The sequence below is a fragment of the Dromaius novaehollandiae genome, chromosome 27 (genome assembly GCF_036370855.1).
Source record: "Dromaius novaehollandiae isolate bDroNov1 chromosome 27, bDroNov1.hap1, whole genome shotgun sequence".
Lineage (NCBI taxonomy): Eukaryota > Metazoa > Chordata > Aves > Casuariiformes > Dromaiidae > Dromaius > Dromaius novaehollandiae.
The window spans coordinates 3638779-3654345 of NC_088124.1; the positions used below are offsets into that span (position 1 = coordinate 3638779).

At 42.0% G+C, this 15567-nt stretch overlaps 1 protein-coding gene across 1 annotated transcript in view; it reads left to right on the forward strand.

Moving 5' to 3' along the window:
• RPS10 (ribosomal protein S10) overlaps positions 1 to 15247 on the forward strand; it is a 40530-nt gene extending 25283 nt beyond the window's left edge. The window contains exons 7-9 of the mRNA XM_064497959.1: positions 4657 to 4701; positions 5495 to 5579; positions 6007 to 15247. Coding sequence (XP_064354029.1) covers positions 4657 to 4701; positions 5495 to 5579; positions 6007 to 6176 — 300 coding nt within the window. The 3' untranslated portion in view covers positions 6177 to 15247. The remainder of the gene's footprint in view (positions 1 to 4656; positions 4702 to 5494; positions 5580 to 6006) is intronic.
• The last annotated feature ends 320 nt before the right edge of the window (positions 15248 to 15567 follow it).

The window sequence follows — 15567 nt, forward strand, 5'->3', positions numbered from 1 at the left end:
ACTTATAGAATGACTTTGAAGAAAGCCTCCACATTTGTCTGTTAAACATGAATCCATTTTGCATTTGCAGCATCTTTCACATCCTGACCTTTAAATACTTAGCAAATGTCAAATTCTTTAAAATTAGGGGAGTATTAGTCTTGCTCTCTTCATGGGAACTAGAAGGCAGAGAAATTGTGCTTGATCTGTGATCAAATAGGCAGTTGATGCCAATATCAAAAATAGTCCATATTGTCAGAGTAGTTTGATCTAGTGACTAGACTGTACTTTTGCTCTTAGGTAGGCTTTATAAATTGTCTTTTGTTTCATGTATTTTGACAGTGATTTAGAATATGGACATTGATATCTTTTGGTGCTAAAATGGGAAGACCTATATATTTTTGAAATACCAGTGCACGGACCATGGATGAATGATTGAGATAATTCAGTGTTTAGCTCTTCCTAGATTTAGGAATATTCAGTGCAAATACTGGACCAAGTTCTCTGCTGTCTATTACCTTGTATAGGTCTACTTTATAAAAATGAGTGCAACATCCGAAAGTTCTTCAGTCTGTGGTGATGATATTTCACCTCTTTCAAAAATGCTTGTATTAGTTGTAATGCAGTAAAGAATTGGTTAAATAGATACAACCCTCCTTGGGACATACAATAAAAGTAGCAAGAAGATCTGCCTCCTAGGTCTGTAATTAATGTCTCTAGACCTTGTCGAAGCTAGCAGTCTTTACTGGTATGACTTGCTACCTTTAGGAGTACAGGTATTGGAGCAAAATTTGGGTGTTTTACCACAGTCCTCTTGCCCAGCAGTAATCTATGGTAGATGCAGGCTTTGAGCCTAATAGAGCAAAGTGAAATAACTGAAATTCCAACCCACATTTTCCTTAGCTCAGATGGAAGGAAATAAAAGCTGTCCCTAGGAACAGATGGTGTTGCTGCAGGCTGCTTTTTGCATCTGACCCAAACTTATTTTCAGCTTTGAAACCTGAACCTGCTGTTCTTGGATGTCTTCAGTAATTTTTCTTTATTAAAACAAGTTGTTCCATGAGCAGCAGAACTAGTAAAGCTTCATTTCCGCTAGATTTTTTTTGTTCCTTGTTCCTAAGTGCCCATCCCACCCCTCCGGGCATGCAGCAGCGATTTGAAGATGTGCGCGCTGTTTTTTGGCAGCTGGATATTGCTGAAATTAATATACTCTTGCCAGGTATATCTTTCCTCCCAGTGAGGACTACCTTAAGCACTGGAAACTCATTTGGGTCTCTCGTATGCTCAGAGCAGTGAAAAAGAAGCTCTTTTTGCATATCTTGCCTGTCTTTTATACCTGAGCATGCCTCTTACAGACTAATGCTGTCATTTGATTGATTTGCTTTATTTTCACACCTGCAGACAGAACAGTTGCTGCTGGTGCTCTTCTACCCCTTGTTAATAGGTTTAACAGTGTCCTCCTAGGACGTGTGTGTATTTTGAGGATCGCAGCACAGACTCCGTGTGCAGTACTTCTAACGCCTGGTGGGGAAACACGTGCCCAAATAAATCGTGCTGCTTCTGGCAGAAGTTTACTGTTGCGGCCCATGAGGACAGAGAATTGCCAATGCATTTGCTACTGACGAGAAAATCTTTTGAGTCATGTAGGGGAAATTAAGATTTAGGTCCAGCTCCTGTCCTGCATGAGTCTGACTGTACTTTTTACTTTCCAAGAAAATGCTCGCTATCCTGTAGTGAAGATGACTGGGGAAGGTGCTGAGGTGTTGGCCCATAGGAAAGAAGGAATTTGATGTAAGATGAGCTTGGCAGTTTTCTGAGTCAGTTTCTAGCTGTCTTTGTTAATGATAATGACTATAGATATTTTTCACAGATTTATTGGGCAACTTTATGTTAGAAATTCACGGAAAACTGTGAATTCCACTTTCTCATGCTCCATTTCGGAAAGTCACTATTATACAGAGACTATTGCTTTTCTATTTGGGTGTAAATTAAGTGCTTTATCAAAAATCTGGGTGTAACTATCAAATCAGCAGTCCAGATTGGAAGTCCTGTAGGAGAATACGTTGTCTTTAAAATCCATTAGAGAGTAAAATTGGGTAGGAGAGTTAATGGACTCAAGGATTTAACGGTTGATATACTTCATGGCCTTTGGTAAGGCTTTAGTGTTTCTCATTTTCATTATGAACTCAGTCTGATGTTTGCTTGAATCCAACCATTAATTTATGATCCAATAACCACTGTATAGAGTAAATTCATATATGAAGAAAACCTTAGCACTTGTTTGAATTGCTTAACAATAATTCAACATGGTTTTCCAACCAGAATGTATTTGTACACTCTTTGTGCCTTTCTGAGTGACTAAGACTAGGCAGAATGGAGGAGGTGGATGTTGGTTTGCAGACAGAGACTGAACAAAAGGAAGGGCTACTCACCTGCCTTTACTGGTTCAACCACAGTTTTAGAGCTGTGAATAAGCTTCTTGGGATGTTGGCTGTGCAGTATTCTTGCTTAGTTTCCAGGCTGACCAGTTGCTTGGAGATAAATTACTTGGTTTCTAGTCAGGTTGGAGAGTTTGCTAAACCATAGTAACAAGATCCCTGTCTTTTGAGTCAGTGCCCTTGCAGGGAAGTAAGGAGAACAGTAGTGTATTGGCCAGAATACTGTGACCTTTTCCTTTTCTGGGAACAAGTGAAGAGAATTGGTTTAAGACAGTTCTTTACCTAGAGCATTTGATTACACTTCACCTTTATATATACATATATGTGTGTGTGTGTGTATTGTGATGGTGGAAGCCTTGTGTTCCTCTCTGTTACTGATGACAGATTGATATGGCTGCTTATCTTAAAAAAAAAAAAAAAAAAAAAAAAAAAAAAAAAAGCCATTTGAGATTGTTGAAGGAGTTCTTTGAATGAAATTCTTCTGACATATTGGCCTTCCAGTCCACTTCTGAGAGAGATTAGTCCAGGTTAGCAGCAACAGTTTTGCGGATGAGGTAAAATCACTCATCTGCAAAGGTCAGAATCACTTATCTGTCCTAGTCGCGGTAGTGTACGCATACATGCGTACATTGACCTTCACGGAATTGCTGTTTGACTCCAGAAATAGCCTTGTGGTTAATAGTCAGTGGCCCACCTATAGGTTTAAGGGAATGTCAGAAATACTGATGAGACGATAAATTTTGCATCCAAAAACAACATAAAAACTTCAGTTGAAAAGCTCCTTCCTAGAAGCAGAGATCAGGTAGCATGCTGCAGAAGGAATTAGATTTCTATGAATGCTTGTAGTAGTGTGAGTTACACATCCCTCCCTCCTTTGGGGGCAGTTTTACTAATAGGAGCAATAGTGATATGTGCTCTGGCTTATATTGGTCTCTGTATGTGTTCATTTACTAGGCTGGGAACTTAACCAGTAAAATCTTTTAATTATTAAGAGTTTGTTCCTTTCTAAAACCATGCGACTGGTTAGTAGCTGCACGAGCGGGAAACAGGGGATCTCAGCTGCTCAGGAAAGAGAATTTGCCTTATTGTTAAACATTTAGTTCCCCTCATCCAAAAAAAAAAAAATCCTCATATACTCAGGTCTATATATCTAGGCTCTAAGAGTAGAGGCACTATTTTCATGAACTGTTTGGGATATGTTCCAGCTGCCAGAGATGGCAGCTGAATTTACCTTCCTAATGTGGCTGGGTTGTGTGCCAGATTGTGTGTGTTGTTTCAAACCAATTAAGTAATGGAGTGAAATCTGGTCTTGTCTGTAGCACTTGAGCTCCAAGCATTTACAATCGTAAGAAGAAGGGAAAGAAAATTATTGGAAAAAAAGGAGGGATCTGGGGGGAGGAGAGTGGGATGACACTTTCCTTTCATGCATGATGCAAGCACCAGAGAACAGAGGGGAGAAATGGCACTTTGAGGAAGTGACTGAGCCACAGTGATGAGTAGAGATATAAAAAGTGACATCAAATCACATAAAGTGGGTAGTTACTGAGTAGTATTCAAATATAAGACAAAACTGTTACTCACATCTCTTCTTGATTTGTGTCTGCATATGATTCAAAAGCCTTCTTCCAGTTTGCATCTGCATTTTGTGGCATATCAACAATAGTGTTGTTCCTGTTATCCAGGCTGCTTAACAGCTTTGGAAGTATTTTATACTTGTATTTTTTCCAAGTATTTGCTCACCCTCAGTTAGCTTGCTTCAAATACATATAAGACATTGCTGGAATATCTGGAAGCTGTCATGTTGCTTTGATGGTATAAGTGGATGTCTTACATATACCTTACAGTTATTTTCTTAAAGTGTAACTTTAAGGAAGTAAAATTGCTAATCCCCAAAGCAAGCTTTATCCATGTTCAGGTTATAATAACCTATAGAGGAGATTCTGGTCATTCAGGCTATATTGATGTGCAATTAGTAACTTGTCAAATTGTTTTTTTACCTCTAGACTGAATCCAAGATGGTTTGAATATATTAAAACAAACAAACAAACAAAAAAGACTGGAATGCCTGCATGGTTAGAGCTCATGACAGTTGTGTACTTTCTCTTGTGACTGTTGTTTTCAGATTAACTGAATTACAACATTTGCTTCCTGTTTTACAGGAACTGCTGCTGTACAACAAACAGGGAAATATGTACTAAACTGTTATAAAAGCCTGTTTTTCTTTTTGCACTTTTCATAGGCTGGAGTGAAAGGGACGTTAGGAAGACTAGTGGGAATTTTTGAGGTAAGTTTTGGATGTTGTTTGAGACTGTAAAATTTGATGCAAAAGTAATCTTGGAATAAAAATCACTTCCCAATTTGTGAAGTAAACTAGTAACTTGTTTGAAAAAAAAGATAAAACTCCATGTTGAAATAAAAATGTATGCTGATCTTTTCAGTGATGTTAGTCATCTGCAGTTTCCATTTCAGTTGGAATTATTGGTGATAAGCTAGTGTAACAGTGAATGTTCTAGTGCATTCATACCTTTTTTGCTGTAAAAAAAATGCCACCCTCCAAGTGGGGAGCAGTGGCTCTCCTTTGTTCTTTTAGCGCCTCTGATCACCAGTTGCCAAACTGGACCCTGCAACCTGGTGACGTGTGTGTGTGCCCAGCTATTAAGAGTGCTGTGACACATGGTGAGTACTAGTGAGATGCATAGTTGACAGGTACCAGGCATTTTTAGCTCTTCTCACAGTTATTTCACTTAGCTGTTTAGAGTTGTGCGTAAATAGAAGAAAAAGTTTAAGAAATAGAATGTTTCTTGGTTGTTCCAGCTAAGGAACTGGTTTGTAAACATATCCATCTGCCAAATATTGCCTTACAGAACAGGAACTAGACTTTTTGGTTGTAATCCCTATTAATGCTTTCAGACCTCTCTTTTAAAACACTACAGTTTTTAATAGCTAAGAACTGATTGTAATGTGATGGAAACTGCATGTAAGGTACTGTAACATTATGGTGAAGCAACCATGTCCCATGTGCCTTCTCCCCTTTTCCCTTTGACAGCTTTGTCATCATTTTTCACTTTGCCTTCTAGAATCGGGACAGGAAACACAGAACATATGTTTACGTACTTATCGTCACAGAAGTGTTGGAAGACTGGGAGGACTCTGTCAATATTGGTAAGCTCTTTGTGCTTGCGAGCATTAGCTGGTTCCATGCAGACAAAGCACGTCGGCTTACCCTTCCTCAGGGAGCTGGAATCGTTGTGAAGGTGGTCTTCAAAACAAGTAAAGGGCGCACCACTGCAGCTTTCCTAGAAGGAAAAAAAAAAATCGTGGTCAGGCTCTGATGATAGATACCTGTCCTGGGGATAGCGGAGCCAACAGTGTGGTACTTGGAGTAGGTGGCCCTTAAACTGCTGTGAGATCAGAGCATGCTGAGAGAACGTTTCCTAGCTGTTTTGAACTGACACTTTGTTGTGGACTGGAATTAATCATGTAGCATTAGTACGCATAATAGTGATTGAAAGCTAATCAACAGCAAACTTAAGCATCTTAAGGATAGCATCATTTTGTTCCATCTACTGATTTTTCTTTTTACCCACAGGAAGGAAAAGGGAATGGTTTAAAATAGAAGATGCCATAAAAGTTCTGCAGTATCATAAACCAGTGCAGGCCTCATATTTTGAAACCTTGAGGCAAGGTTGTTTGGCAAACAACGGCACTCCCGTCATGACCACGACGTACTCTGAGAGCTCTGTGTCTGACATCAGATGACTGAAGACGTCCCTATGAGAGAAATTTTGAAAAATAGACTGAAATGTGGATTTCCCTCCCCCCTCCCCTTTTTCACATGCCTCCTCTATCAAACAAGGCATGGGCAGCAGCCTGTGGCAGAGCAAGTGTTAAGAGTGCTGCAATTTAGTGCAAGGTGGGATTTTTTGTTAGCTTTTTTTTTTTCCTTTTCTTTTTTGGATATGTATTTTGTAAAATACATTTTGTGCATGAAGTGCCCCTTTCCCCTTACATCGCTTCCATGGCCTGGAGAGCGAGGCTGCCAGTTTCGCCTCTGCCTTGTGTTCTGAAGTGTCCCGTTCGTGTCATCCCAGCCATAGCCACTTTTTTTTTTTTTTTTTAATTAAAAGACTTCAAATGTGAGATCAGCTCTTTAAGTCTTAGTCTGTACTGTAAGGTGCTGTTCAGACCTGTGTGTTGGTCACTTTCAGCGCATATGTATAAACTTTTTTTTAGATGGAGAATCTAACATTTTAATTTTGCAGGAATTTTTTTAATCCTGGTCTGCTTCTGAAAAGAAGGGTTCATAATTAATCTGTTTTGCCTTTTGTTCTGTTTTTTAAAAATACACATTCTGTGACAGTGCTAGTGGCTGGGCCAGTTTACTCCCCTTTCAGTATCTCCCAATTTAGCGCAGTGACACTTGAAGTTGAGGGCAGAGATTTGATCACCTGCAGACATCCCTGCTGCTCAGTTGCTTCTCCTACAGCTTCCGCCAATGTTTCTGCTTTTACATCACAGTGAAACAAAAGGAATTGGTCTTTATCACTTGGCCAAAAATAAATAGCCTCAGATACGCTATGGTAGAAACTGAATTTCCTTGTATGTGGTAGGAATCAGGGATTCAGAGTGGGGTCAAAGTCTGACAAACTGGAGCGTCAATCACCAATGCTGTTCTGCTGATCCTGCTGCATTTTGCTGATGTCTCTTCTTGTCCACATGCCTTATACCGTGCTGAACTGGATATTGTAATTTGTGCTAAAGCATCGGATTGTACTTACTGAGTGTTATTGCACGAACCCTTGGTTGGATAACTGTGTGTGTCCCTGAAAAGAAGTCCTGGGGGAAAAATTCAGGTGTTCAATCTCTTGTCCTGTGGTTCTGCAGCACTTGCAATTGCACCGTGGAGCATGCTCCGAATGTTTAACCTCTCCCTCCGTGAAAGGTACAACTGACTCCCGAGCAGAGATGCTAGCTGGAGAAGTACACCGTTGAGTAGGGTAGTTCCCCTGATGCATTGGCACACTTCACACTTTTTGTTGTTTTTATTGATGTAAGTTTCATGCTGTCTTGATTTGCCAACAGTGTTGTCTAGTTGGGAAATAAAATGGGAAGGGTTGGGGCTGGGGGGTGGGTTGGGACAGGTACACGTTTGGGAGGGGCATTAATTAATCCCTGGCTTGGGACAAGAGGTAGTTGCTGAATTCAGTAACATCTCCATTGTCAGAGCATAGCCAAGATGTGAAATTAAATCTGCAGTACTCTTTTTCTCTTTATTTAACGAAAAATATTCTAATAAATACTCACTGTTCCAGAGTGTTCTCTCTTCCCGAGAAGCGCTTACATATGAAAATCTGATAGAAATATCCATGGAGCCTGGGACTAGGGGGAATGGTATCCTTGCCGGTTTGGCAAGAAGCTGTTCATTTTAAGATCCTATTCTGTTCCTTTACTTGTTCTCCCTGCTTTCATCAGTGTGGAGTAGCAAGGCCAAAAGCAGTGCCAGTGATCACTAACATGAAAAACCATGCATAAGAAAAAGCTGAGAGGCATTATTCAAGCAGTAGCTTGAAACCGAGCATCTGGAATTGAGCCTAAATTACACCAGTTCAGTTCACTTCAACTTAGAGACGAATGTACAGTCCTTTCTTACTCTGTGCTGATCGGCCTGAACCAAACTCTCAAAAGGGCTTGAATTCTGTATCTGGAAATGTGTAAGAAATTCATGCAGTCCGCTGTTACCAAGCCGTGAGTGGCACCTAACACAGCCATCTACTGCCTTCAATTGAGGTTTCTTTTGTCTTTACTGTACAGATTAGTATGTTGAAAATGCTTTGCAACAAAACAGCTGGTACTCCTGAAAGAGTAACTGCAGTTTTAATATCAATAGCATGCACACTTTTGTTTTTAAAACTAAAAATGTTTTTACAGGGCTGTTAAACTGACAATTTAGGGTAGAATATTGTTAATGACTTGCTAATGGCTTATTTGTTTGGGTCAGAAAAATAAATTGTGCCAAGAAAGTGTTTTAATGTGGCATGAATTGATGCTGTTAACACAGTAACATTGAGTGGCTGATATTATGCCTTCTTAACTGGAAGTAGCTCCTGGGGTAGAGCTAGTCTTTATTCAACAGACGCGTGTTTCAAACGGGCCCGGCTCCTGTTCTTCCTAAATCTCCTCCTGCACCGCACGAGTTCCCATCTTCCTCAGCATCTGAGGTGGTTCTGTAATAACTGATACAGCTACATGACCTATCCGTTTAAGCGATTTTATCCAAAATTATGCCTAAATTGGTTTGGGACCGACAATCAAACTACCGTGACAAAAATGTTTTAGAGGTGGCCTGCTCGTTGGGTTTTGCAGTGGAGACCAGCGCCAGCTTCATTACACTGCTTAGGGCCAGTGTCATTGACCAACTACTAAAACCACCTGTAGGATTAGACTTGGACTTCCAGCTAAAACTGGTGCTACTGAGCTGGTTTTGGAAATTGTGGAGTTCTTACCTCAAACTATGTAGTGTCTAGACTGACCCCTTACATCGAGCATTACGATGTGTTTCAGCTTTCCGATCAAGGCAAATGTCCTGTGTTTGGCTTCCACCATAGCTTCTCTCTCATTTGGCACTGGCATATTCGTGGGTGTTTTCTAACTGAAATAGAGGAATTTCTATGCTTTGTTTAGAAATCCCCTGAGTTTGCAGCAAGTTTGTTTGTCACCCTAAAATTGCAGGTTTGGTGTGATTGTCTTAGTTCTCTGAAATCAGTTCTTAGAGCAAGCTGTCCATGTGTTCCTTGTACGTACAAGGACACTTTGGTGGTGGTCTACTGAGGAGCAGGTCTGCCTATAAAGAGGGAGGGGGGAAATTACTGGCTCTTGAAACACTTGAGTACTAGATTTCTCTGTGCACCTACGTGTGGACCTCAGGGTTGCAAGATCAGTAGTGACGTAACAGGAATAGGGAGACATGCTACTTATTTTAGGGAAATTCTTTGAGCAGTTTCCACTTCTGAACAGTGATTCACTTCCTCTGGTGTTGTCAAAGTTAGAAATCCTTGTCCAGAGGAGCCGCATCCTGCCATCTGGGCTTTTAAACGCGTTTGAGTCTGTAATGGGAGAAGGGAAGCACATTCAGCACTTAAATCACACTAAGCGCACTGTGTCCCTTTTAACCTCAAAATACCTAAAATAATCTGGCCTCTGTCACTGAGGGGTTTGACAGGCCGGCTTGCATTGCTGCTGTGGCAGTACGGTGTTAGCTGGTGGTTTAAGCTGATGCTGCGTGGCTGCTGTACCGGCATTTGCTCTATTCTGTTGACTGTGACATGGGAGAAAAAGGAAGATGCCCCTGGGGTGTTAATGCCTTTACTGCTTTTTGATTTTTTTTTTCTCGAGCACGTTTGTCAGATCCCATGCTTTTGTGATGGTTTTAGCTGACACTTAAAACTCGAGAGGCAGGTGAAAGCCCCTCTGCAGTATAGTGCCAAATGTAATTAAACTTAGTGGAGCTGAAATTTTATATACAAGCTCTAGGAAGTCTCTCTCAAATGTGGCTTAGCTATGGTGGAACAGCAATTTCTGTGCATTGGATAACATCAGTTTAGAAGTCTTGTGCAGTAGATACTATACAATACAGGAGAGTCTTGGAGTTGTTGCTGTAAAATGGTTTTTGGTTGCAAATTTGACTTGGCTCACGTAGGGGGGCTTTTCAAAAGCACATTTTAAAAGGACAAAAACCAGTTCAGTTGAAAATAAGTATCATTCTCTGTTCAGTGAAGCTTTTCCATTTTATTTAATAGATGTGCCACACTACTGTACATGCTAATGCTCGTGACTGGTTATGAGAGGCGTAATGCGATTTATGACAAAACTGGAGATTGTGGCACTGCCAGGCCCAGGAGGTAATGGATTTTCCCTGGAGATGCCCCGAAAAGAGTTAAATGAGGGTGTATTTTCCTTTCTTCCTGAAAAATGGCATTCAGTGCTGCTAACAAGAAAGCACTTTTGGTCTCTTCACAAAGATGTCTTTGGTCTCTTTACAAAGATGGATTGTTTATTTTTAGACAATAGTTTACTGGAGATGAGGGAAACACAGTATTATAAAAAGCCAGGGGTGGCTTGTACCTCCTTTATCTTTGCATAGTATTTCTACTTCTTAACAGAGCTGGCAGAGCTGTTTTGTGCTGTCTCACTGCTTAGCCAAAGCTCCTCTGCCAGAGCTCAGAAAACCCTTGCTGTTTTCTTCAGAGCTGCAGTAACTTCTTAGAGAGGCAGATGCCAAACATTCGCATTTCTAGGTGTATTGTTTGGCCAAATATTGCTTTGAGCTACTGCCGACTTTGTAAAGTAAAGGCATGGTAATTTTTCAAATTCAAAATGCATTAGACTTTAAATTATAAAAACTCTTTAGGACTGATGCAGTGGTAACTAAAAGAGAGGCAGAATATGGATAGCGATCCTGCTTACCAGTTGCTGTGCCACGCACGTCGGGTAGGGTAAATACTGCTTTCTCACGACTCTGAGCTCGCGGAAGGAGGCAGGTAGCCGCTGCGTGGTTTTACAGCTGAAGTGTGCTGAGATGCATCTATAAAAGGGTGTCTGAATTAGGCTGTTTAGTAAGCGTGAGGCAGTTGCATTGCCTCTGGCAAAAAAGATAAATCGGAAGTTGCTGGTGGTCAGCTAACTTGTTTACATTTAATGCTATTAGACAAAGCTGAAGTAATAGACTGATATTACTGATAAACGCCATTAACCAATAACTATAATTGAAACCTAATATAAGGGGATTAAAGTATGGGCTTTAACAGAGGGACACTTCGTAATGAGTCTTTAAAAGCTGCTGCTTGAATCAGATTAGGGGTGGGGGGGAGAGTATACCTGGCTTGTTAAAGTTTTGCTATTTATTCCCTCCATCCCTTGCTCGTAGTAAGTGAGGTAAGGTAAGGTGGAAGAAATACTTGGAGTGTCTGGTGGTTCTTGATAGAAAACATGCTATGATTTAACTGAGTTGTTCTTTGTACGTTACACTATAAGAAACTGTTAGATTTGCAAATAAATGAATCCCAGTCAGGGCTCTCCTCAGATAAAATCTCTTGACTTGGTCTGTGGTCGGAAGGTGGCACAGACAGAGGAGGGTTTGCATGCGCTGTCCTTTTGCATTTTTTTAAAAAGACATCCTTTGGGAATTTTTTCCTTTTTCTTCCATTTTGGAAACTTGGTTCCTTCCTCTTACGTAGATTCGACTGCAGCTTAGCACTGCAGGCACGTTCTCCAAAGTGGTGCAGCACAGCCCGAAAGGTTGCGTGATGCTGGCGGTGAAGTAGCAGCGTCACGCTGCGGTGGGGATGTACTCCAGCGATCCTGCACGGGGAGCTTAGCAGCGACCGGTGTGGAAATCTGCACCCAGACACCCTGCTGCCGAGGGACTGATGGCCGGCGTTCGAGTTGCTGTAGAAGAAGGTAAGAGAGGGGATCTTCAGGTCTGAAGAACCTTTGTTTCAAGGTCTAGCAAGGAACTGGAATTGAAATATTAACATCAACCCTCATAGCTAGACAGACGAGCAGTGCATGCACCTCCCGCAAGATTTCTGCCGAGCAAGAAGGCAGCTTGATTCAGTGTGATCTTGAATGTGCCTTAAAGCAAACTCTATTAACTGAAAAATTGAAAGGGACTGGAATGTGTTAGAATGTTGCTTTTTCCCTTGTGCAGAGACAAAGTATTCAGTGGCTAAAAATGTGGGTAGGGAATGTCAGGAATCTTCGCTTTCATTCCCAATTCTAGCACTTGCGCTGGGCCTCTGCCTCAAGTTTTCCACGCAGAGAATATTTGCTCGCCATTTTGCAGCACACTGGTTGCTTCAGAAGAGCAAAATGTTTGAAGCTGCGCAGATTGAACGTTTACCTCCTCCAGTTTCGACAACTTTAAATGTTCTTGCTCATTCTCAAAGACACGATTTTATACCATATGGATGTGTTTTATGCTTTCCAGACAGCCAGATGCAATGTTTGCACCTGTGCAAAGCATCCGCTCTTGTCGGATGTGGGTGATCCGGGAGTTTGTGAAAGATGTGTTTGAATATTTAACTTTCCCTGGATGGAAACTGTGGCTGGTGGTGATTCTCAGGAGGGCTGGGGCTGAAAATGTGTTGGACTCTCTAGCTAAACTTGCACCAGGAAAATTAAATTAGCGTGGACTCGTGTTAATTGTGACAGAGCCTCCAGAACTGGTGCAGACAGTCGGCTAGTGCAGACAGAGCACTTCGACACCCTGCAGAAAGCGTAACTGCTGCTGCTGCTTTTCCCGGGTCCAAGCTGAGCTCTCTGTAACTGTGCTAAAAATGACAGGAATAGATATAACAGATCAGATTACTATTGCAAGTAGGACGTTTGGAAGCTGGTCTTTCCGCAGAATGGACCTGTTAGGTTTGCTCTCCCTGCAGGCAGCGAAAGGTTCAGCAATCGCAGCAGTGGTGATGGACGCCCCAAGTATCGCGGCTGTATATAGCACGCATTAGGAGAGATCGAAACGTTTGTGTGCAGACTGCTTGGTTGGGTTAGTAGCAGATGTTAAGGTTATTGCTTCAGGAACTTGAGAGTTATTCTAGGGTGAAGATAGCGTGCAGATTTCATGCCCAACTCGGTACTGCACAGCACGTGCTGGCGGAAGGATGCTTCCCACGCCGGGTGTTTTCCATCATCTTGGACCGCCACGCTGAAATGAACTTCGGAGTGAGAAAGTGTATTTGAGGAACTCTTTTCTTATAAAGATAATTGCATTAACAGCGTTGTATAACGCACTGACCGCTGCGGTGGCACTTTTGAATGGCTCGGCCTTTCCCTCCTGGCTCCGTCCTTCCTGCTCGGTGAGAGCATCGTCTAGCGGCTGCGCCGGCGGGATTCTGCCGCGCTCCTCACCGGAGCATCGTGCCTCTTCTTTTCTCAGCGTTGGGAGGGATTTGGTTACGGTTGGAGAGAGCTCGTGGCTTCAGGGATGGGAGGTGGTGTGTAGATATGTGTAGTGTTTTATTGGGTATATTGTCATGAGGTCTGTACATAATTACGAAAGAGGTGTAGATGGGTGGAAAAGAACAGTTAACTGGATTAAAGATGTATTTTAGGGGATTCTTAAATCTCTTTTTGGTGCTAGTTGATGGGGTTTTTTTCTTTTTTTTTTTTCTTTTGTGGGAAAGTGAGAATTTTGGAGTTATACTTGAGAAATTGGATCTAGAATTGCCTCTGAAACTGATCTTGGGAAATCCTAAACTTCCTGTATGTCATACTTTGTATTTATTAAGTCAGGAGTTTTTGAAGCTATCACCCTTGTGTTTTCTGCATAATCTTTTCGTAAACACCCTGAGTGACGCTTTGGGGAGGGATACCCAAGCTGAGGGCACAGAGTCCCAGACTGAGTAGACGACCAGGGTACATCACTGCACAAACAGCCCAAGCTGGATGTCAGTAAGTCTGAGCATAACTGTCTTAGGCTTTTCCATTCCTTATCTAACCACGATACCTCCGAGATCAAAGCCATGGGTCTTTGACTGTGCGCTGTCTTTCTGTTTATTCGCTGGTGTCTGTATATGGCTCTGCATGAGATGGTACATTTGAACTTACCTTCGTGACCAAGGATAAGATTGTGTGATACCAGTCCAGGTACCGACCTTCACTTACCTCTTCGGCTGGTTTCTTCTGCGGTTGGCAGAACAAGCTGATACTGCCAACGTGAGCCGTCCCTCTGGGAAATGCTTTCTAAACATTGTAGATTATTTCTGAGTCGCTCGAGTATCCAGGACCGGGGTGGTGGTGCACACCCGCTGCAGCAGAGCGTGGTTAGTGCTGACCTGAGGTTTCGTGCCAACGTTATGAATTGATGTTTTTGATGGGGATGTATCCGTGAGGCTATGGTGCTGCTGCTGTTCAGCTGTCATTTCCAAATGGAAATGTCAAATAAGTTCAGAGGAGGAGAAACTGATGTAGAGAACAAACTTGCCAATCTATTGGAATTGAAAGAAGCCTGAGATTTTCAGTGAAGCTTGGGAAGCTACATGCTCAATTCTCCATGAATTTTAGATGGATTTGGACATGCAATTCCCATAATCTGTTTCATTTTATTTTTTTGTTCCTAACTCAATGCTTTGTGTTTCTAGTCTTTGGGTAAAGTTAACATTTTTGCGACACGTTAAATAAAAATGGTTTTCAGAAACATTTTATAACTTCAAGGGCACTTTGGAGATCTAGCATTTCAGCTGATCGTTTTTCTTAGTGACTTGGGTTTGTTCTTTCTTACGGCACCTCTTTGTTCAAAGTCAAATTCATTCAGTAGAAGACTTTTTTTCCTTAAGGATCAGGTCCTAGCTTGAGCCTATGAATAATGCAGGTGTTCTCTTTTGTTCCTGTTTAGACTGGGCTGGCAAGTTTAGTATAGACCTGCCTAAGTTTGGTGTTCTCATCTGTAGTGTTTCAGAAAGAACAGAGGGCTCTCTTTCCACTCCGCGTTCGGCTGCGGTATCGTTACAAAACCCCGTCCCACTTTCTAAGCGAGTCTTAGTGTGTTTTGAGCCAGACCTTAAGCTGATGGGAGCCAGCCTGGCACTTGGGAAGCTGTGCTCATTTACAGCGGCTGGCAATCGGGGCTGGTGCATTTGAGAGTGCAGTTCCTTTCTTTTTGAAGGTGTTTCCTCTGTTTGAGTTGTGTGCAAGGGGGAGGTCATCACTGTCTTAAAAAAAAAAGTAAAAAGTAAAAAAAAAAGTAAAAAAAACCTGTGGATGCAAGTTTGACAAGAGTGTAGGCTGTAATCTAGTGCCAACCAATAAACACGCCAGTATTTCACACACGGCTCTGCTCACTGTGTGGTCTCTCTCCTTCCTAACGCTCTTACCCAGATACCGAACTTCGCACATTCGGGGGAACGGGCCATAAAATGCCACTGGAGGAGGCAGCTCTCTCTGAAGTGGCTTGGTACGTCCACAGCCTGGAGGAGAAAACTGAAGGGGCGTCGCGATCGGTGGAATCGAGTAGGGCTTGTCTGAGCGGGGTGCGGTAAAACGGGGTGAATTTTAAGGCATGGCTTAGCCTCCTTGAGATGTTTCTCATCCTGAATAAGAGCACTGGGGAGCAGAAGTGGTACGAATTCACAGAAGCTGCTCAGACCTG